General features: G+C 45.0%; 1 protein-coding gene across 1 annotated transcript in view; it reads left to right on the forward strand.

Moving 5' to 3' along the window:
- The window catches only part of GPC4 (glypican 4), a 69699-nt gene that overhangs the window by 41534 nt on the left and 4707 nt on the right, over positions 1 to 23458 (forward strand). Inside the window, exons 3-7 of the mRNA XM_056359807.1 lie at positions 4518 to 4909; positions 15436 to 15601; positions 21386 to 21516; positions 21720 to 21866; positions 22281 to 22417. Coding sequence (XP_056215782.1) covers positions 4518 to 4909; positions 15436 to 15601; positions 21386 to 21516; positions 21720 to 21866; positions 22281 to 22417 — 973 coding nt within the window. The remainder of the gene's footprint in view (positions 1 to 4517; positions 4910 to 15435; positions 15602 to 21385; positions 21517 to 21719; positions 21867 to 22280; positions 22418 to 23458) is intronic.

Below are 23458 nucleotides of genomic sequence, written 5' to 3' on the forward strand. Positions count from 1 at the left end.
TCAAAAAAATATTGGGTACAAAAATCAAAGTGGCTATGTTATCTGGAGGTGGATTTGCCCTGCGCCTCGCAGTGGGTGGAGCGGTTGCATTTCTTCAAGTAGCTCGTGTATCTGCAATTCGGAAGAAAAATTGTTTTGAATTATTCTGGCAGTGGAAGCTAACGTCATGTGGAAGCACCTTGGGGAGGTGTGGTGCACTCCTGCACTGGGTTACTGGCAGGGCTGGTCTGCCCTCAAGCTGCAAACAGGTAATACATCTTAATACCTCAAAAAAGGAATTTGCCAACTAACTATGGTTTTTTTTCCCACTGTGCCCTTTTATGGAAGGGTTTGTTCAAAAGCAAAGATTCCACCCACTCCCACCCAGGGTTCTTATTGCAGAAATACCAGATATGTCACATCCAGTCTTTCTTACAGTTTTATGACATCTCTAGGGTTTCCTGAGTGTTGGCTATTTAAATTCTAACCTGAAATTCTAATGTGTTAAAAGAGTAAACAGAGCCCAGAGCTGTAGATTGCTTGACTGCAGATTACAGCCTCTTCTATCTCTAAAAGTTAATTGCATTGGAAATGTCATCTTCCTTTGAACATCAAAGTCCGTAGCATCCACAGGATTTATTTTGCAATACAGACAAATTTTAAACTTTCTTCTTGACGTTAGGAACGGTTTTGTAGCTCTGGTCCCACTGGACAGCTTGGCTGGGCTCTGTGGGTGGCAGCGCTGGTATCTTTGCCCCTGCACTCACCCTCCTGAGCATCACCCTGAGCAACAAGATGACTTTTCATCAGCAGGGCTTAGCTGAGATGGGCTGAAGCAGTAAAATGTGGACTTGCTCCCATATCAGGTTGGACCAGAGCTGGCTGAGCCATGTTAGTCCAGCACCTTCTCTATGGTCCGTCCTCTCTGTGTAACCCAGACATCTCTCCGTGCTCTGCTCTTAGCTGGGAGAACCGGGGAAACTTTCCAGCCACGTGCTGCTTCTGCAGGTCAGTTTGTGAAGCCCTTTCCCGTCGGTGTGTGTGCTTTTATGCCTGTTTGTGGACAGAGGGGCCAGCCCTTGTTCTGGGAGTTTAAACAAGATAACTGGAGGGAAAAGAGAGCCTGCCATCTCTCTAGATAGCAGTGTCTTGGGGAGTACTGGCAAAGTATGATTCGTTGTCTGTGAAAAACGTTTGCGTTTGACAGCTTTTCACAGGAAGCCTGTCAGAGTGATAATTTAATGAGTACAGATTGCTTGCGACACAGCTGTAAAACATGCTTTTAGAGTGCTGTAAAATAAGCAACCAAGGCTTTTGTGTGTTTGCTTTGTTTGAGAACAAGTCAACTTCTAATACAAATGAAAGGTGGTCATTTATTTCACCCAGCAAACAGTCAAGACGTAAGAGAGGAAGCTGCCATTTTTCTTCTTGTGGTGGCAAGGTTAATGCTGGGTTATGTTGGTGTTTGCTAATCAGCTCGTTTCTGTGAAGGGGAGAATTAATATCTAATTAGATGTAGGGAGTTACTAGTCAGATTAGCATTTAAACCATAAAAAGGACTCTTGGGCTTTCTTCTCTTCATTGCAGACGCCTTTGCCCATGGTTTGCACAGAGAAAAGCTTAATGTTCCTTCCTGTGCCCAAGCTGATTTCTTGATGGGAAGACAGAAACTGAGGATGAAGTTTTACTCGAGCTGTTGGCATACTGTAAATCTTATCTATATATAATCTCATTTAATTGCTGCTGCTGCTGCTGCCCAAGTTGAGTGCTGTGCATTGCATGGGGGAAGATGTTGCCATGCACATCCCACTGCTGGGTCTATCCCTGCTTGCTGGTGCGGGGTGGCTCCTTGTCCCTGGTGCCGTGCTCAGCACCCCTCCTCTCTACCTTTTCCCAACCCCATGCCCACTCCAGGAGCTGTGAGGTGCCAGTGAGGCCCCCCGTGGGCTAAGCCGTTGGTGCCAGTCACCAGGGCATCCCATGCAGCACAGTTTGGGGATGCAGGCATATGCTGGCAGGGAAGCTTCACTGGGCAGGAGGGTGGGTGCTGCCTCTGTGCTACAGACACACAGCCCCTCCTCTGTCCCCCTCCCCTTCTTAGTTGGAAAGTGGCACCTAAATGGGTGTTTTCTGCCTATGGAAGTGCTGGCTAGTAAGTGGTGCCTCCTTCAGCGGTGTTGTGTTGGGGTTTTAGAAGTGGCTGGTTTTCTTGTGAAGTTTTTGTTTCTTTTATTTACCTTCCTTTTGGGCAAGGAGAAGCTGCTGGCTGGAAGACTGCAGGTGTGCAGGTATATGCTGCTAATTAGGTTGCCTTTTTTTCTTTTCAGGATAATTAATGAACACACTTGGTTCTAGCCCACATGAAAAATTGCTAAGAGATGAAGGGCTGTAAAGCCTGGATGTGGTTTATTCAACTTCCACTTTGGAGTGTAACCAATAAAATGAGTTTGGGCAGGAGAATAACTCAGTTATGGTAATATGGATGTATTACTTGAGATAACTTCCTTGGCTCAAAACACTGGTTTTGGTTCCTTTAGACTGGTGGTTGGAACTATTTAACAGATTTCCCATCAATATAGTATGTAATTCTTCTGAAGAATTTGCTGATGCATCTGCCAGCTCTTGTGCCTGGCACAAAAGTATTTAAATAAACTACTTATTTGTGATGCTAAAAGGTCTGAGCAAAGGAAGGAAGTGAGCCTTCAAAATGATTAAGTGAATTAGAAATTAATATACACCAAGCTAATCTCTATAGTATAAACTCAACAGAAAAAAATCTTCCTGGAGAGGAAATGCCAGTCATGGGAACGAAAGTGGAGGTTCCTGCTGATATTGGACAGAGGATGTGTTGGGTGTTTGAAATCAATCTCTTCTTCCCTGGATCATTTCTCTTGTGCTCCTAAGAGGCTGCATTATATACAGCCATGTCAGGCACTGAGCCCCATGACTTTGTTCGTCAGGAACTTGAAGAATGTTTCAGTTTTTCCAGAAGATGTTTTCTGTGTTAGGCTTTGTTTGTACTGGAGCACTTTGAAGACGAAAATCTGAACTTAGGCATACTTTTAATATGTTTTAACAAGGTTTAAATTCACACTAGGCCAAAATATCGCGCCCACCCCCCCACCCCCCCCTTCTAACAACTTCTGGCTTTAAACATTACTCCTTTGAGGATTAAAAAAACCCACAGAGGCATGTTTGATTAAAAAATATTTATTGAATATGAGTCACAGAAAAGCAGAGGTCAGAATCCTCAATTGCTGATGGCATGCATAAAATAATATGCTTCTTGACTGTGCTGTGGCGGTGGAGAGGCTGCGCCTGTGCCCCAGTGTCTCGCTTGGGGCTGGGGCAAACGGGTGGCAGCCTGGCGTGAGCACCACCGGCATGTGATGGTTTGTCCCAGTGGCACCTACCCTTGCTCTCCTTAGCTCCTTCCCAAGGCCACATAGTGTGGAGTTTTGTTCCAAAATTGCCCAGATGCACTTGGCTTAATGGACCCCTCCCCTATCTTTTAAATAATCTGCACAGAGTCTCCAAGGCAAAGACTTTGTGTTTTTGCGTAGAGCCACATGCCAAGGCTTCAGTGGTGCTGTCTTGGCAAGGGATGTTCTTTAAACTGACCTGGCGGTTGCATCTGATGTGCCAGATCAGCTTGTTACTGGAGTTGGAGATGTGTGTGACACTGCCAAGACACGGTGACAGTGCTTCAGCAGTGGCCGCTCTCTAGCACCAGGCTGTCTGGTGCTCTGGGAGGGTGAGCTGAAATGGGGATTTGCTTTTAAGTGATGAAACCCAGGGGCCCCTGTGTGTCCTTTGTAATCTGAAAAATCTCGTCATTCTTATGCCAAGTGTTTAGCATTTGGATTTTGAGCAGATTCTGGCTTAATTGTCGTGGGGTTTTTTTTGTACTGCTAAACATCTGAAGCCCTGTCTGTAATCATGACCATTTAGGTAATTAGAGACAGGCTCTGCCCTGAGAGATGATAAACTTGCAAGATGAGAGAAAGAACCCACAGGTAGATTTTTGGGTTTGTCTTTGAATTTATTAAAATTTGTTCATTTTTGAGGCTGGTTTATGATCATTTCAGAAAGTTAATTGATGAGAACTGAAAAGAAAGACCCTTTTGTGCAAAATACCTGTTTAAGAAAAAGACCACCTTTTTTGCTTTCTGCTTTCTGATATTCTTGTGCTTTGAAATGACGACTTTTAAGATGGCTGAATGGTAACATAAGAAACTGGCTCCCCCCCTCCCCCCCCTTTTGTCATGGTATTCAGATTTGCATCAAAAGAGACTTCATTCATGCAAGTCTTTTGATCTGGAGAGAGGTTTGGTGGAGGGTGTTTTATGAAGTGTAATAAAAAAATTTTGAGATACAGAAATTGTTTGAAAATCTTTGGGAGTCCTTTAACCTTACGTTTCATTTGGATGAGGGTCTTGTGCTGAATTTTCCAGTTAAGCAATTGCAATGGTTGTAGAAGTGTGTGAACACACAATCCAATGCCTGTGTTTACCACATCTTCTCTTCCTCTTTTCTAGAGTTCTTCAAAGAACTTCTCGAAAATGCTGAGAAGTCGCTGAATGACATGTTTGTGCGGACATATGGCCGTTTGTACATGCAGAACTCAGAGCTGTTCAAGGACCTCTTCGTGGAGCTGAAGCGGTACTATGTGGGCGGCAACGTCAACCTGGAGGAGATGCTCAACGAGTTCTGGGCACGCTTACTGGAGCGCATGTTCCGGCTGGTCAATCCCCAGTACCACTTCACGGACGAGTACCTCGAGTGCGTTAGCAAGTACACCGAGCAGCTGAAGCCTTTCGGGGATGTGCCGAGGAAGCTCAAGCTACAAGTCACACGAGCATTTGTGGCTGCCCGCACCTTCGCGCAGGGCCTTGCCGTCGCAAGGGACGTTGTGAGCAAAGTGTCTGCGGTGAGCTCTGTCTTGTGATAATTCCCAAGTCCCGTGGACCTGTGATGGGTAGCATCTTTCCCTGTTGTCCTGACTAGGTACCCAAAGGTGTTGGTGGTAGTTGAGCACAGGTGGGACTGCACTCCATCTGTGTAGGCTGTGCCCTTGGTCACGTTCTGGGCACACCACCATCCGGTGCTGCATCCCAGCAGCAGGGATGTTTCCCAGGTTGATGCTGTCCTCCTGTCCAGGGTACAGCAATGAGCAGGAAATTAAATATCTTCTGCAGTGGAAATAACAATGTTTGCTTGTGTAATGGCCCTATCTTCTTCTTAATATTGCCTTCAAATTACAGCGAGTCATGGATACTGTGGGCATCTATTATGGAGCAGCTGATGATTTGCTCCTTGCTCCCAGGCATGGGGAGAGGCTGTTCGCATGAGCAAACAGTACTTTTATGATAACAGTAAGCTGGAGCCATGGGCACGGGGCAGGAGCCAGCTGTACTTTGTGCCACACACACTGCATGAGTTACAGCTCAGACTTTTATGATAAAGTAAATTCTTTTTCTGATCAAATAGATATGTGTTGGTCACTTAAATGTTTACCTCCCTCTTCTTATAAACCACTTTGAAGTGGTTTAAGTGAGGTGATTTTTTTTTCTTTTTTTTTTTTTTTTGACACGAGATTTGTCTTTAATTTTAGTCTGAGTTGTATGGTACAGGGAACAGGTGTAGTCAATAATCCCTTTAAAGTGATTGTGTAAGATAATAAATATTAGTGATTTTAAAAAACTCAGCTCATTTCCTGTGGGCTACAGAAGATTTAGTCTAATGATTTAATCGGGCAGAGAGGTTTACTTTCTGTCTGCCTGCTTACAGAGTAGTGAAACACCAGGCTTAAAGGGCAGGCAGTAGTTTGAATCACCCTAAGTGCCACGAAAAAAAAAGTAGTAAACCATAAAAGAATAGCCGTTCCGGTACTTTTAGAAGCAGAATGCAATTTTGGAGGCAGCACAAGCAGCATCCTTAAGTGAGATAATAATTCATATTGCTTTGACTTTACAGGGGTAATATTAAAATACTCTATCTCTCTAGAAAGAAAAAAAAATTGTTTCCATGTTAATTTTTCTCAAAGAGAAGTGAGGAAAACAGCCTGTGATAAGCCTGTATATGTGCGATAGGGCAGAGAATACTAACAAGGGAAGAGTTGCTATACTAATATGCAGGCTCCAGGAGCAAGTTGTAAGTTAGCAGGGGCAGGTTTAGGTCCTTGGGCACTTTGACTCCCCGTTTAATAGTGATGACTCTCATGTTATGTCTGCATGCTGCTGGTTGAGGATAAGACCACAAAATCCTTCAGCCTCGGGAACACTGTCCTGTGGTGGGAAGAATATGTGGGAGGGAGGGTCGGTGCTGGATGAGGCTAAGCATCGTGTCTCCCTGCCAGGTCACTGGCCAAGCCTGCCAACCTTTTGGTTGGGGTTTCAGATTTGGTGGCTCTTATTTCTGGCTGTGTGGCAGATACTGTGGTCAGGGGATGGGGTTTTCAGTGCTGGAGAGAGCAGATTAAGTATTTGGGTGGGAGGTCCGTCTGTTAAGCTCCAGTATGGTTTTCGGGAATGTGCAATCACTTGATAGGCAGTAAACGTGCATGGGTGAGGGATCGTGTTTATGCTCCATCTGCTCAGAATTCATCAAATCGTCTCCAGACTTGACACGGGACCACGAGGGCTACAGTCCCCGCATCTGTTATGAATCAGAGTCGTGAACCCAAGGTGGCATCGTGATTTCTCTTTCCCTTTTGAAGATCCTTGAGTGTAGAGTTGCCTTCAACCCTAGAATTAATTGCTCGAGTGTGGAAGGTTACCCAGAGACGCACTCAGCTGCAAAAATAGCTCACACACCGTGGACGATCACAGTTACTGCACTTTCCACTTCACTTTCACAAGTTGCACTGGAAATCGTGCAACAGAGACACTTTTCCAAGCAGCAGCAAAACTCCCTGCTGCTGGTCACCTAAGCTTTAGTTGCGGCAGTAGAAGGAATAATAATCTTCTATTAATTGTGAGTTCTAATCTGATTCAGTGGAAATTTAACATCACGTTTCTGCAAGACACAATGGGAAATTCTGTATGTGAGTTTAAAAGCTGATGTGTTTATGCCTGCTGCTTTGTGGTTGTGTTTTGGGGCATCCCACATTACATATAGATTAGCCTGGCTTTGCTGAGCTCTGTATAATGACTCTATTGACTCTGCTTTCTTATTATTTTTACTCAGGAGTTATAGTGGGATGACTGCTTATACCAGGGATTAACTTGAGGGATAAATCTTCTATTCTTCTTTATGAAAAAATGTCCAAAGTAATGCAAATTAGTTTTACTTTTAATGTGTTTTGTAACAAGGAAGTTAAAAATGCTTAATTGAAAATCTTCAGGAGGAGAAATACAAACTACTGCAAGACCCAGCTGCTTTTTACTTTCCTGGGGTGCTCTGAGGAGAGCAAAGAGCACTTTATGGTAGAATGGTCTTGATGTTTTTTTAATGATCCTATATATTTTTACATCTTCACTAGGGAGATGCATTTAAAAAGGCATTGTTCTTGCATGAGTTTGGAAGTAAAGGGGGAAAGGAAGAGGAAATATTGAAAAGCTGTGAGTATGCTTGATTTCTGAGCCAGAATTCTAGGAAATAACTTTGAATTTGACCTTGGAAGAAGCAGAAGCTGTGTGCTGCTGCCCAAACACACAACAGTGAGAAAGCTGTATGGTTTTGAGAGAAAGCACAGACTTTTGCAAACTGCATTTAAATGCCATGGTTTTGATGCTCAAGTCTTCACCCCTCAAATTCCCTCCTTTGGAATGAAAAAAGTAGAAAATTCTCCAAATCTGTCCTGAACAGCAGGTCTGAGAAGAAAACCTAGGATGCTAGAGATGTCCTGCATCTGAGGTGGGCTGCAAGGGGCTGGGGGCCTCCAGTGCTTCCCTCTGCCATCTGCTGACACGTGGTGCTTTCTCTCTGACCTTCCTGCCCCTGCCTTTGGGAGACGGAAATATCTCCATCCCCTAATCGCTCACTTGCTACTTGGCCCTCGACAAGCACTAAAATCAGCCGGGTTAAATTGCTGCCAGCAGTGACATTTCCTGCCCCAGTCAGGGGTGGAAAAAAGGAACAAATACAAGCCAGAGCCCAGAGTGACTGAAAAAGGATGAGAACCTGCAACTGGGCAGTTCTCAAGCTGCAGAGATGTTCCCTTAATTAGTTAACATGTGATTAGATCCCAGCCTGGTCGAGGGTCATGACACCTTTGAGAGCAAAGTGCCCAGGGGCTTGCTGAGGGCAGGTCAACTATAGGTATGGGGTGGAGGTCCCTGTTGAGGGGGGAGAAGAAGGTGAAGTCGAGGATTGAGCCCCCTGACAGCATTTTGTAGGGTCAGGAGGAGCCTGCTTGACCCACGGGCTGGGAGGGGAGGTCAGCAGCGGAGGAGTGTGAAGGGTGAAGTGTGCAGCCACTTGACATCAAATCCCTGCGTTTGTGTCACTGTGTCTCTGCAGAGTTGTGAATGGGGACATGCAGATGGGACCTCCTGCAGTTGCAGTGGTGGTGAGAATTTTCTGCAGCCCCCCAGGAGATTGATGATGATGAACTGTTGTTTTGGGATTCTTTTACCACTTTTGCCCTTGTGTCCGATGGTGTGAGGAACTGCTGGGAGCTCTGGAGACTCCCAAATCGCCTCCCCGATGGGCGTTTGCGTGCTTGGGGAGCCACATGAGGTGCAACCAAAGCAGCAGGGCCATTGGAAAAGGGGCTTGCAGCCCAGCCATGGGAAACGTGGAAAGATGACAACTTCAAAGTTGTATGCAAGAAAGAGCGTTTAATTTCGAAGCACAAATATGAGCTGTATGAAATAATGCACAGCTTCATATGAAGAATACACCTACCTCCTCTGCTGTCCTCAAGAGACATTAACAGCTGAGAGGAAGCTGCTGGAGATGTTCGCAGTGGGTGGAGAAGGCTCGGCTTCCTTGGTATCAGCATTTCTTCCCTAATAAATTGTGATGATAGCAGCCAAGGAGGGCATGTTCTTCAAAGCGTTTATGGTGGATGGTTGCAGTGGGGACAGGTGATTGCCTTCCCACAGCTGTTCCAAAGCTGGAGTGAGAGCCCGGTGGCTTTTTTTAACCTCTTTTGCTCTGAGCTGCCTCATCTTTACTCAGGCTTCTATGGAGCACAAGTTGAAGCTCTGAACCTGCATAAACCAACCTATTGCTGGCCTGTGTGAGCTCCCTTACCTCCGGCTGCATCTCCTGAACTGTGGCTCCTACCCTTCTTGGCATGGATGCTGCATGTGGACCAGACATTAGCTTAGGAAACGCGGTGACGAAAATAATGAAACAAGAATTAAGGCCTGTATCATCAAAAACATAAGGGCGCTGAGGTCCCATTTCATTAAAAATAGTGCCCCTATTAATTACCTTTTGAGGCTCTAAAAGTTTAGGCAGAGAGCAAAGGTCCAGTCTCCCTTTGTGCAGTCTTTGCCCTTGGTTTGACTTGAAGGGGAATGTGACCTTAATCCTTCCTCAGGAAGAAGTTCATATCCCTGTATCCCATGAAGCTGGGCAGCCTTCAGACAAGAGGAGAACCCTCCCAGGGAAGTGACAATAAATGAAATGTGTTGCTTGCGTGCACTGAGGGGAGATGGGGTGCAGATCATGCTGCTTCATGGGCAACTGAGGAAGAGCCGAGGAGCCCTTTCAATGTTGCGGAGGGACCTCCAAAGAAGCAGCACTGTCCAGGCAGCAAGTTGCAAGCTGTGAGGCCAGACCAAGGGGCTGCCGTACATAAGGATGTTGCCTTCCATGTGCCAAGGGCAAACATCAATGCAGAAAACAATACCAAGCACTTCTCCATATCAAAGATGACCCTGAGAAGACCTGCCAAGAATGTGGCTGCATCTGCCTCTGCTCCCGTGATCTGAGGGTCTGCACTAGGCATAGCCTTCAAAGCATGCTCGAGCAGCAATCGTCACGGATTTGACAGGCTGAGGGTGCACATGGATGTGACGGTGGGTTTGGAGCTGATGGCATCATGCAGGAGTGTTTCAGTCCACTGGTTTGGGTTTTGGGGTATTTTTTTGTTTGTTTTTTTCAGGGTTTTTTTCTTTCTTTGCCTTGCCCTGCGCTGTATTTTCAACATTAGCAGCAGAACCGATGTGAGGGATAACTAAGGAAGTTTTTGGGTATAGCTACCAAGATGAAATGTTCTCGCTGTTTTGCTCATTAAAGCAAACAAAACACTTCTAAAAATCTGCTGTGTCTCTGGGTCAAGGAAAGGCAGGTGCTGCGGAGACCAAGCTTTGTGTGAAAGGCACATTGGTCCTGAGGACACGGAGTGCAGAAGATGCTAATGCTGCCATCACTCCATAAGCGTTCAGTGGAAGAGGCATCCACTTGGCACCCTGGGGTCCCCTCTGCCCTGTGCGGGCTGGGAGTGCCAATGGGGAGGACAAGCACGCAGTGCTTCTGTTTGACTTCTTAATATTAAGACTGAGCTGTTTGAGTGACTGGTGGTGTGATTCTTGGGAGCTCTGCTGTTCCTCTCTGGCAGTGTCACATCTGGGTGGGGTTGGGGGGAGGTAAAGCAAGCTGTAAGTAGGGAGTAGAGCATAAGTGTAGTCTTGAAATTTTCCTTGCCCAAGATAAAGCTGCAGCAGACACTGCCATGGGTAGCAAGTACTGACAAGGCACAGAGCTGTGCAGTTCCCAAATATCACTCCTAAATGTGCTCCCTTGTGCAAGACCTCGGAGGCTCAACTTTGTGGTTGAACCAGATGCTTTCTAAATTATTTGTGTGCTAGCACTGGGCCAGCAAAAATTGGTTAAATGTGTAGTGAATTCCAGAACACTTTCATTGGAATATTTGGGGTGGGGAAGCAAACCATGAGCCTCCGGAGTGATTCTCTGCTTCACAATGAGCTGAATGTCTGGACTGGCACGGGCCAGGATGATGCTCTTGCACAACACTGAGGGAAGGAAAAAGTGATACAAGTAAGGCTGTGTTGGTCCCAAAAATCGGTGACACTTCACTTGTCTAAATTGGCTGCTCACCTGGAACATCCCACAGTCCTTCAGTCAGCTTTGGAATTACTTTAAGTCATGAAATCATCTTTCCATGTCACTGGGAAGTTACTCCTTCAGTATTCCTTATGCAGTATTGCATATATATGCCCTAATGCATTTTTTTCTCCAAAGAAAACACAGTATAAATCAAAAGTAATTTTACTGCATTTACTTTCAAATTGTTGGATTTTTATGTTTTCTGGTGGCTGTGCTGCTGGCATGGCAACACTGTTGTTGCGCAAGCTTGGAAAATAAGAAAGCCTGAGTTATCAGTGTTATTATAAATAGTTATTAAAGCTGACAGGATTTTAAATATTGTTATTAACATTCTTAATGTTAACTTGAGGGTAGAGTGAGAGAATAGAATGTGGCTCTGGCTGTCTGGCAGCTGGTGGGAGCTCCCCGCAGGACCATCCATGGCTGGAGCTCTGTCATCCTTCATCCTTCCTCAGCTATTCCTTGCCTTTGGAAAGAGGGGGAAAAGAAGCTGGTTGCTTCTTTGAGTTTTTATCTGCTTGCACAGATTGGTTTATCTTGAGTTTTGGTGGCTTTGTGGTAGGCTGTTAACAAGGCGTTTCACTTGATAGGTGTGTACTTCAGTGGTGTAGTTTCTACCAGATGTATGCATCCAGATGTAATTGCCAACAAGCTGGAAAAGGCTAAGGATGTAAGGCAGTTTCCCTTATGTGAAAATGAAGCAGGATGGGTATGACAAGGTACCAACTAAAACTAGATTTTATTATACCAAGAGCATGTCTTTTTTACAAGAACGTGATTGTACCTTCAACAGTCAATGGAATTTGGGGGGCTATTTCAACAAACGTGATATGAAGCATTTGAATTAAGCCCAGAATTGTTTGCTTTTCACTTAATTTTTGTGAATTGTGTGTGAATCTGTATTTTTAAGGAGCAAGTTCAATACGAATGTGAAGATTGGTGCCAAAACACATCTGTTAGCAGCTTTTAATCTTCACGTTTGACAAAGCATATAGATACGGACAAATTGTAATTTACATGATGAAACCACAGGGTGATGGATTGCTGCAGTGGTGTGGAACGCCACGGAAAGGAAATAAATTTCACAAGATAAAAGGAAGGGGTTGGAGTGCATTTACTTCTATTAGAAGTTTTTACAGGGTATGAGCACTATAGCATAGTACTACCTGGGCTCAAATCTACTAGAGTAAATCCTCTTCAGCAAATAAAGCTTTCTGCTTTATTAGAAAGGAGATTATTTGGTTTTGAGGGTCATTCTAGAGTAGAGTTTGAATGAACTTGGATTGCTTTCCAAGATAAACACAACCCCAGAACAAAGCATATCTGGGTTTACGGTTACATACAATGGTGTTTTAAGAGCTTGCACCTGGCGTGGCAGAGTGAACATTAAAAGCTTGTGAAGAATTGCCAGTGCAACATATGGCACATCCCACTGACAGATCCAGAGTTGGTCTGGACTGGGTATGGGCCCCTTGCCAGGGGTTAAGGTTCTCATTGCTGCCATACACAGCAGTTAAGCATTTATCACTGTTGTAATGAGGTGTAATTGCTCATAATCTTCCACGAAACTCTCTTGGAGGTGATCTGTGTTTGTGCCTTCCTGTTGCTTTCTGACACCATAAAATGTCAGATCTGGACTGATGAATTTCCCCTCTTTGTCTTCCTCTTCACCTGCAACTATATTGCAAACTAACATCATCTCTGTGGGTTACATCCATTGCTAGTTAGGGCTTGGTTTGGCAGTTGCTGCAGGCTGGGGTTTGTCTTTTCTTTGTCCCCTTTGCCATCACCCTCTGCTCAGCTCTGTAGGGCTCAGAGCTGCAAACCTATGCAGGCAAGGAAGCAAAACCCCCTTTGCTTTTAAAATCATCCTGGGTCTTTGTTCAAAGGACCTAATCCGACTGACCATCCCAAGTTGTCTGCCGTGGAACGTGGGAAAGCGGCTTCAGTTTCCTATGCATCTGCTGGGATTCATAAAGATCAACCCCTATGAAATATCAAAGCCAGGGGATGCTGCAGGATTGCAGTCGCAAGCGGGGAACCTAAGATGGGAAGCTGCCTCCTGGGTCACTGCTGGGCAGGTGATTTTGTGCAACACGCTGCCATGCAATCCCGTGCCATGCATGATGGGGCTGGGAAGTATCCTGCTCCTTGTCCCACTTCAAACTGCTCTAGTACCTGGCTGGTGCTGTCAGCATTTTCATAATTTTCTTCCTGAGGAGGATGCAGAGCACTTCTTTGAGGGCCAGTAGTGCTAGGATAGCCAGGATTTACTGATAAGCCTCAGGACTAGGCGTGGAGGTCCTGGCATCTACCACCAAATGACATAAAGGGATGTTTATCAGAGAAACTGCTAAACTGGGGCATCCTTCAGAGCTCTGTCTCTGGGTGCGAGATGTTATTTAGTTCTTCCCCCCCCCCCCCCGCGCGCGCAACTTTTTGTTATGCAAGGACTGCGCCATCTGGATGGCAGATGATACCTTTACATTTGTCTGCTTTCAGTTTTCTAACTATAAATCATCTGATCTGGCTGGTTTCTGTTGCTTGAGTTCTTCCAGTGTTTGAACTAGCTCTGCTTTAAAGCCATGCTGCCCCAATAGGGAGCTTTCTGCTGGGGCTCCTGCTGCTTCTTCCAAATATAAATATATATATATATATATATGCACCCTGAAACGTCTGAATCTGATTCCCCCCACCCACAAACAGCTTTCTACATTGTCTCCTTTTGCTCAGCCAAACGGGCTCTTTGTGGACAAAAGAGGGGTAAAGCGATGTCTGAACAAACGTTGTTGGCCAGCCAAAATCCAACGCTGAGTTCCATCAACTGCAGAAAATTGTCTTGTCTTTCTAAGTTTCCTTGCCCACTGAAGAGAAACTGTGATCTTTCTGGAGTTGTCAGAAACACAACAGATTTTTATCTGTCATCTTTTTTCATAAGAAAAGAGGGTTTAAGAATCTGCTGATGATATAGCAAAGCCAGCCTGATTATGTAGTGTGGTTTTGTTTTCTGGTTTGTTTCTGTTAAAATCTGTTGCCTCTTAGTTTCATGTGCTGCCAACTAGTTGATTGTGTTCAGTTTCTCCATAGCCCTTGTGCTGAGATGGGATTCACAATAGTAAGGTCCTCAGCGTACATGTGGTACCAGGTCTTCCTCGTGTATGTTCATTGCCATTCAGTCCTGTCACCCTTTTTGCCATGAGGTGTGGAGGCCATCCACATCTCCAGCCACTCGTACTGAATGACATAATGACTTCTTCCTCGGGGCTGTGTGTGTGTTTCCTTCAGCACGGTCTTGGATCATAACGTATTGAGAGCACTCGCCATAAACACCTTACAAGAAGTCTCAAGTGCATTGCTTAAAACACCAGAGACCACTTCTATTTTGTCCGTGTATCTCTGATCATATCTTAATTTTCCTTTTTCACGTGTGGCTAATTAACACTTAAACTTGCTCTTGAGGGAGCTTCTCTGTTCAGTGCTTTAGGTGGACCCACCATGTGGTCGGTGCTAGTATGTGATGCTGGAGTGAATGCTCCTCAGACCGGCTGGGTGGAAATGGTTTCAATGAATGTTTTGAAGCTGGGCCAGAGAGTGAATCAAACATGAATGACCATGAGTCACTTTGGAAAATAGCCCTGTCAAGGGCTCGGGGTGTGGGGGGGTGACGTGCCTGCTGCAGATAGCTCTGCTTGCTTGCGCGCCCAGCAGTTGCACATTGGCTTCGAGGGTCCTCCCAGCTTGTCCCCAGCAGTCGGGCTGTGGCTGCCACCTCCTTCAGGTGTGGGGAACAGTGTTATTTAGCATGATGAGTGCTGAGTATAAATGAACCTGGGTATCTGTCATGTAAATGCTGTGTTGCAGGAGTTGAATAGAAGATAAAGGAGCCAGTCTCTGCCGGAGAGCCCTGCTGTGCAATTGTCTGGGAAGAGCTGAGCCAGGGCTCCGCAGAGGAGGAGGGCATGCTCATGGCGGGTTTGGCGCAGGGATAGCGGCACACATCTCATCCGTTTTTTCCCAAGAAATCCTGGCATCGTTGTCTTCAGTGTGTGTTTGCAGCAGAGCTTGGGTAGTGCAGCCTTGCAGTTATGCCTTTTGGCTTGGTTTCTTTTTACTGCCTTCCCTGAGCTCGAGTGCTGCGTGTTCCCTCAGGGCTCCTGTCCTTGCAGCCCAAATACGCAAGGTGTATTGCAGTGCAGATAATGTTTTGCAGAGATGGGGACTGTCTGTGCCCCCTGGAGTGGCATGTATACCCAGGAGGTGAGCCAGGCTTCTTCATCTGCTCCTCGGATCCCTGGATCACATAAGTGGGGAGCTCTGTTGCATCTCCTCTGCACAGCTCTGTCCCCACCCACCCTGGGGTAAACACGTGAAGTTTTTTGCTTCAGTGACAGAGGACTAATTTTCTTCTTTCTCTTTTTTTCCCTTTTAAAGGTGAACCCCACACCGCAGGGTACGCGAGCACTGCTGAAAATGATGTACTGCCCACATTGCCGAGGTCTGGTATCGGTGAAGCCTTGTTACAACTACTGCTTTAACGTCATGAGAGGCTGCTTGGCCAACCAAGGGGACTTGGATGCCGAGTGGAATATCTTTATGGGTAAGGCAACAGGGGTTAAAACTGCATGAGTATATATTGATACTGCGTCCCTCACCTGAACAGTTTTTGTGAGTGGCTGTGCTGAGCTGTAGCAGGTTTTTGATGGGTATGTTTTACTTCCACATCTCTGTATACAGCACACCTTTTGCTGTTCATGTTAGTTTCTAAATGAATAAGACTTCTGTCGTGCTTGTGACCTCTGCTGCAGCGAGCTTTAGGAGGGTGGAGGTGCAGTGTGCTTGTAGGCTTGGGGTGTCTCCTCTTGCTGGACCAAACATGTATGCAAATGTTTTTTCCATACTACTCATTATACATCGTTGTCACCATACAGCTGTCCTTCCTTGAAGCCAGTTTTTTTGCTCAGCAGCCTGGGAGTCTCCTTGCCAGCCGTGGTGACCTTTGGGAAAAGCTGTAGGCCTCTATTTTACATTCAAAAATTGAATGGGACATGTGTCTGAATCTGTTCTTAAACAGCTCATTTGGTGCTTGGCCACCGTTGTTTTGAGATGTTGGTAGGCCTTATGTGGTGCTCTGCAAGTGTTTTCACCATCCTGTTCCTCCTGTTTGTTTTGTCTCTTATCTGCTCATGAACATTGTTATTTGATACATGAAATTTAGACTGAGATGTTAAATTCTACCTTGGGTCAAGGCTCAGCAGAATTGGTGATGCATCATGTTTTGGGGGCACAGGCAATAGGCAATGTTTAATGTTTTCATTTGTGCTCCTTTTCCAGAAGGCTTGATTTATCTCTGAATGAGCATCCTTTGGGAGCAGTCATTTCACTCCAGTTGATGTGTGATGAAGTGCACATGTAAAGTATCTGCCGCTACTGACAAGGCTGCAGTACTCTTCCCATCCCACTCATGGAAGAAAAAGACTGTTAGAAAGAAAAGATTTCCCTTTACTAAGCCGTGAGATTAAAAAAAGGAAACTTGCTGGTAATTGGCATTTCAAGCTAGATTTAAATCTTAGAACTTGTTTTCTCATGTTTTGTGCACTGGCTTTTCACTTCGTTGCCCATGCCGACTGGATGTGTGCAGGGTATTATTTTCAGAAGGCATTTTTTTGCCTGTGTATTCCATATAGGGAGTTAAATGTGACATTAAATTTGGTTTCCAAGTCATTCTCTGGGAGGCTGACACCCCTCACCCCCCCCATTCCTCCCAGCCGTCTTTCTCATGAGAATATTAAGTATTTCAGCTACAATTGTTGCTGAAATAGCTCAAAGCCAGGAGACTTGCAAACATCTAGTCCAAGTAGAAAAGAGGAATCCCATGAAAGGGAAGGGCATAATGCCAGAAAACAGACAAAAGCACAAGCAGCTAATTGCTGTAGGTGGTATGCAGCTAAAAACGAACCTCAGGGGAAGCTGGCGAGCCCTGTCACACGAGACTGATCAGGGACTGCATACAATAATTAAGATTATTAAACAAGACAAAATAAATAAATGTGATTCTAGGTTGGAAGCAAAGCTTTCTTCTTGCAGTGCTTCCTCCCCAAGGGGCTTCTTGCTTGCTCATTACTTAAGTATGGTATTAAGCATTGTTACATTTATTGGCAGTATTTACTTGGTTCTTGCGCTCTGGGTTGATTCGTGCAGTGGAGTGTGTATACTGAAAACTTCAGTTGTGCTTTTTTAGATGGTTTAATACCTGAACAGGTGCTGGTTATGTTCCAGATTTTGGTTTCTATTGCAATTTGCCACTTGAGGCAAATTAAATTAAATAGATCTGGTGTTTGGGGCAGGGCATGTGTCACAAATACAACCTGCATGTGTGTACAAAGGTTTAAATAAATAAATAAACAAACAAACAAAATAAAAAAATCCTACACACACACCCCCCCCCCCCCCCCATAAAAATCAGCCCACCTGCATGGGGTCAATGCTGTTTTGCATTGTGGGTTTAAATTATGTCAAAACTTAAGTTTTATGTTATGACAATTACTTATTACATGTGAAAACCAGATTTTGAACCTAGCAAAATAATTTAAAGATAGGTAAATGGGAGAACTTGCAACAAATGTTGCAAGTATATATGAATTTGGGTGCATGTGCATATGAAATATGCATGTGCATGTGTTAATGGGTCTATATATAAGTCAGTTATGTAAAGCATTTCCAAACTGGGATGTAAAGTTTGTCAGGTTTTCAAGACAAGACTTTATACTTCCTTACTTCTGCAAAGTACCTTTTAAAGTTGTGGTATATGAAATAATGACTGAATTACCCTCTTTTCTTCCATTCAACTATCTGAATTATTTCACCCTCTATTCCTGGCACAATTGTACACCAATTAGACTTTGTTTCAAACAAGCTCTTTGGGGGGAGTTAGAGCTTTCCTGAATGAACAGTGTTAATCTCCAGTGCCTTTTCATAATTCCTGCCCCCCCTTCCAAAGGTTCACTCTGCTCAGAGATGTCAAATTTAGGTTCCATACACATATCTGGAGTACTACTTTGTGTGCAAAGAATTTTTTTCCCCTTAAGAAAAAAAAAAGAAGAAAAGATTGTTGTTGATGAATGGTCAAGGTCTTCCCCCTCTTTCCCTCCCCTTTTAAATCAGATCTTGGGGTTAAGACTGAAAACTGCCTTTTGTTCTTCAAGTCAGACAGTGAGGCTGAAGATGTGGGTTTCTGATTATTGGTGGCACAATGCGAAAGAATTGCTTTCCTTCATGAGAGTGAGGTGCTTTGTCGCCAAGGATTGTCTCAATGCCAGTAGCAAGGACAAATGTATGCAGGAGGAAAAGGGTCTTTAAGTGATGGCCTATATGGTGTGGGTTGGGGTTCCCCCCCACCCTACCCCACCCCCCGCCAAATCCACTTCTGTCTCCCCATCACAGGGAGGAGAGACAGTCTTTGTCGTGCTGTGTATTTGTAATAAGTGCCCAGGGTACATTTTTCACTCTGCCAGACTTTTTTTTGGTGACGCAGATCTGAGCCGCCTCACCGTGGTTTATAAATATCAATTATTTTGCACCACAGCTGGGGCAAAATAATTGATATTTATAATCAGCTTGTCTCTCCCAGAAGTGGGAAGTCTTTTTGGGAGATGAATTGTACTGAAGCTTCATTTCTGGTGTCAGTGCAGCGTGCCTCCCCTCTCGACGCGCAGTGATGCTAGCGTTATCTTGAACCCCAGCCAACCTTATTAATGTCAAACGTGGCTGCCAGAGGGAATCGCTGCTCACCACGACTGCTGGTGGGGACACCAGCCAGCTCCTGGTGGGAGGTAAAAGTTTTTGCAGGATGTTTCCAAAATCAAAATTGTGGATGAGGTAGAGCCACCCACCCCCCCCTCCCTTCTAAATTTTAATAAAAGTTTATTTCGTTTAGTGCTCCTTGCCAGTATCAATCCCAGCTCCTGAAGAGCTCCAGTTGAATATATTTTCCAAGGGCAATTATTACTTTCCTTATCTTTTCTCGCCAGCTTTGGCAGCTCTGCTGGAGGCCGAATGCATTTTCTCTATCGGCAGTCAAAGCGGAGGCTGCATTCCTGGGCTGTGATACATGTAACGCCATGGCACCCCTGCTAACAAAGGACCCAATTCGCTCTACATTCCCATGGTCTTGTGGATGGCCTGCCCGGCTCAAAGTTTACAAAGACGCCAAACAGCCAGAAGAATTGGGGTTTATGTTTCCTTTCAGTCTTTCACAAACACTTTATTGATCTGCGGCCTTTCCTGGCCACTCAGAGAATTAAGTAGTTACAAAATGGAATGATTTTTTTTTTAAACTATGCATTTTGTGTGTTTTATTATCTGTCTATTCATAATATTTTTATTTGAAATGAGCGGCTTCCTGCAAACTGCACTGGGATGTTCTTTATGCACGTGAAAAACCCCAAAAGCTTTGACAATGATGAACACATTTAAGTTGTGCTCCACTTGTTTACAAAAGTCTCCATTTGGTAGCACATCAAAAGCATTTTTCTCCCCTCCGGCACAATGGTATATTCATGCTAGCGGTCATTACTCAGAGATTTGAAGCATCACTTTATTGGAGCCCACCACAATACAGTCTAAGACTCTTTGTTTCATTTGTTATTACCTTCTTCTTTTCCTTTTTTTTTTTTTTTTTAAATGTGTTTAGTTCAGACCTACGGCTAAATTCCAGCCATGCCCTGCAACAGCTCCATCATTGATGCTGGTGGTGTGTGCTTGCGGGGCGAGTGGCTTTCCTGGGGGCTCCAGCTCCTCCCAGGGTTCACTCCTTAAACACCACCAGCACCTTAGTGGAGCTCTGTGAGTCCTAGCTGACACGGTTTTTAGGATGGATTGATCAACTGATAGACCGTTAACTAACACCCAGCAAATCTCTAGGATACTGAGTTGTCTTGAAAAAAATGGATTTACAGGGTAGGAAAGCACCTGCAGTTTAAGTGGGGGTTTTGGTGTAGGGCGATTTTTTTATTATTTTTATTACTATTTATTAATGTTACAATAATAATTTAAGTACAAGTAGATTAGTTATATAGTTGTCGTCAGCTTGTGGATTTTTTTAGTGTAGTTTAACATGACTTGGGTGCTCAGGCAGAGGTATTACTAAATTGTTCAGTATGTGGGATATCTTTATAGGGCTTTAACAGGTTAACTGGAGCCCACAGAAGTTCTCTGCTTGTTGGAAGTACCTTCTTGTGCTTAGGAGAAAGGTGAATGTCATGAGAAACACTTTTCATGAGATATTAATAGACTGACTGTGAAATGCCCATTTCTCCTTCTCGGAAGGGAACAAGCCTATTTTGGGAGTGGGGAGGAGCTCTTCGGGAGACTATTTTACCTCTGGGCCAGTGGGGCCCTTGTGCCCTGGCCTTCCATGTCACAAGGCTAGGAAAAAAACACAACTGGGAAATCAGTTTATGGCAGAGTGTCATGAAGTGACGCAGAAGAGGAGGCCATCAAACGGAGTGCTTTTGGGTTGAGGGACCACAGTGAAAACTAAATAAAGGTTGTGATGGGTGAGAAGAGACAAGTGCTGAGCACCAGGTGTGTACCTGGAGGCACCTTCTAGGGGAGAACCAGAGAGAAGGCTTAAATTCAATGCAGGGTGAAGGCCTTTGTGCCAATAATAACTTCTCAGAAGAAGTGCTGGATGTTCAGTAGCTGCTGTGTTTAATGATGTATTTGGTGAAGATGTGCATGTCTGCACAGGAGGAGTGACCCCATGTCGGCTGAGGGACTTTTCCATCTCCCCTTGCCTGGAAATGTGCCAAATAGTAGTGCACAGCGTTTACCCTGGTCTCATGCAGTCTCCCTTGTGCAGATTGTCCATGTAATGGCAGAAGGTGCGACCCCTTGGCTTCCCAATGCACGACAAAGCCTGTAGCCTTCCGTAAGGGAGAGATGGTAGCAGTGATCATCTTGTGCCCTTTTGCATTGGTGTCTTGTATTCAGGACCAGCCTGAGGAAGCCAGTGGATTTGAAAGCAGTCTTGAAAAACAAATGACACAAGGCAACTTTTAATAAACAGGCACGGAGAGGAGAGTGTTAGTAATGCTCGTTCTAATGGGAGGAGCTGATTACAGGCTGCCTGCTGGCAGGCTGCGATGGCTCTCCCTCATTTAATGTGGTGTTTGATGTATATGAGCCCATGGCTCGATGCTGGCAGCCTGTACGTGCCTGGTGAAGCTGTAGGCTCTGGGAACAGCAAAATGTTTCCTGGAGATGTGTGCTGCTCAGAAGCGGTGTTGCAGTGGGTAATGGCTGTGTGCTCAATCTGTTATCCTTGTTACTGTTACTCCTGAAGCGCCACCATTAAAAGCCTTTGTTTCTTTCTTTGTGTTAGATTCGATGCTGCTGGTAGCAGAGAGGCTAGAGGGTCCTTTCAATATCGAGTCCGTCATGGACCCCATTGATGTGAAAATTTCAGATGCGATCATGAACATGCAGGAGAACAGCATGCAGGTGTCTCAGAAGGTAAAAGGGCCAAGAAGACACTGAGGCTTTATTTATCCAACGTGTTTTGTTTTCACACTCTTGTCAATGTTTTTTCTTTGATGCTTTTTCAAGTAGGTATATAAAGCTGACGTATTATTTTGGGCAGGGACTGGGTTGGAGCCTGGAGAAGGGAGGCTCTTGTGACCTCCCATTTCATAAAACCCTTTCCTCCTCTTGTGTAGGTTTTCCAAGGATGTGGCCAGCCAAAAACGCTTGCCCAGGGCCGGACTGCTCGCTCTGTCTCTGAAAGCGGTTTCAGCGCTCGTTTCAGACCCTACAACCCGGAGGAGCGGCCAACTACAGCGGCCGGCACGAGCTTGGACCGACTGGTGAGTGCCTGATCCTGCTAGTGCTGCACAGGCGCTTTGCACCCATGTGCCATAGCATATAATTTTCCATTTGTAATTTATAGGGTTTCTTAATATTCCTTGGCTGTCTTAAACTCTCTGAGGGGTGTAATCTGCCCATGGCTCTAGACATGAATTACCTCAACACTTCTATGTTAGAAAAGTGCCTGTGTTTAAGGCTTGGCTTATGAGTAATATGTGTGTGAGGAGCCATGTTTAATTTTGTATTAAAAAAGTAAATCAACCATCAAAACACGCAGCCTGAAGATCTGGCCTATACACATCTGTTGTGATAAAAAATACCTTTCCAGCTTCACTTTTAATGACTGGTATTCTGGATTATGTGCCGTGTTTCTTTTTTTGTTTGGTTTTTTTTTTGTTTGTTTTACTTAATAGGTTACTGATGTGAAAGAGAAGTTGAAGCAAGCCAAAAAATTTTGGTCATCTCTCCCTGGCAACATTTGCAATGATGAAAAGATGTCTGTAGGCACAGTCAATGAGAACGAGTGCTGGAATGGGAGCGCCAAGAGCAGGTTTGGCGAAGTTTGGCCACCCCCAGTTAACTCTTTCCCCCTCACCCCAGCCTTTCCTGGCCCACTGGCCCCTCTCCCCAAGTGTTCTTCTCCTACAGGAGTGATCCCAGCTCCCCCAAGACAGGTTGCTGCTATTACCCCTTTGTTTTTTGTAGGTGGGAGAGCTTGAACACAAAGCTAAAGGGTTGTTCAAACTCTGCGTAGTGGTTTGTTTTAAAGGAGGGAACTGAGACTAGATATGCAGATATGGCATCTCTCCTTGGATTTAAACCTCTTACTGGTTGCTTACGGGTTTTTGGAGGCAATTTGTACAAAATCTTGTATCATGGGCACAGGGTAGGGATGATTGTGGTGTCTGACAGAGCTGTGGCCCCAGTGCCCCCAGCTGGTGTTTCTACCAGAAGCTGTTGCTGGGCTCCCTGTTGAGCAAGAGCAGGGGAGATGGAGGCTGGTGAAAGGTCCTCTTCTCCACTGCTGAGGTCAGTGACACAAGGGGGCCCGTGGTTTTCTTGCATGCTTTTTGTGGAAAAATACTTACAAAGCTTTTTCTCCCCCTCTTTTCTTTCTTGTGAGGACGAAATTGCCAACATATGAATAAGCCAGAGGTTTTCTGTCATATTGTTTGTGTAACTAACCTTTGTTTTGGAAATAGAAGTTTCTTTTTTTTGTTTGCTTACTAAGGAAATAAGCAAAATTGAAGATGTTCCATTAAGAAAAAAAACCAAAAAACAACCAAGACAGTCTACCAGGGTTTTCAGCAGTTTTTCTAAGTAATAGTAGTTTTTACCTTTGTTATTTTTGGGGCACAGGGCAAAGCCGTACTGCATAAATTTTGTGCTGTTTTGTGTGCGCGCCTTTAACTTCGTCTCACTTGGCCGGGGTGATGGTTTAGGTGTCTCTGACAAGAAATGACTCAGTCCTCTTCAGGTTTTGTTTATCAGCAGCACGTACAGGGCTTTCCACAGCAGATTTCCCCAGTGCGCACAGGGGCCAGCACCAGTAAGGAGGGGAGATGGAGACTCTGCAGCACTGGGCAAGGAG

This window comes from Falco biarmicus, chromosome 14 (genome assembly GCF_023638135.1).
Source record: "Falco biarmicus isolate bFalBia1 chromosome 14, bFalBia1.pri, whole genome shotgun sequence".
Taxonomy (NCBI): Eukaryota; Metazoa; Chordata; class Aves; order Falconiformes; family Falconidae; genus Falco; species Falco biarmicus.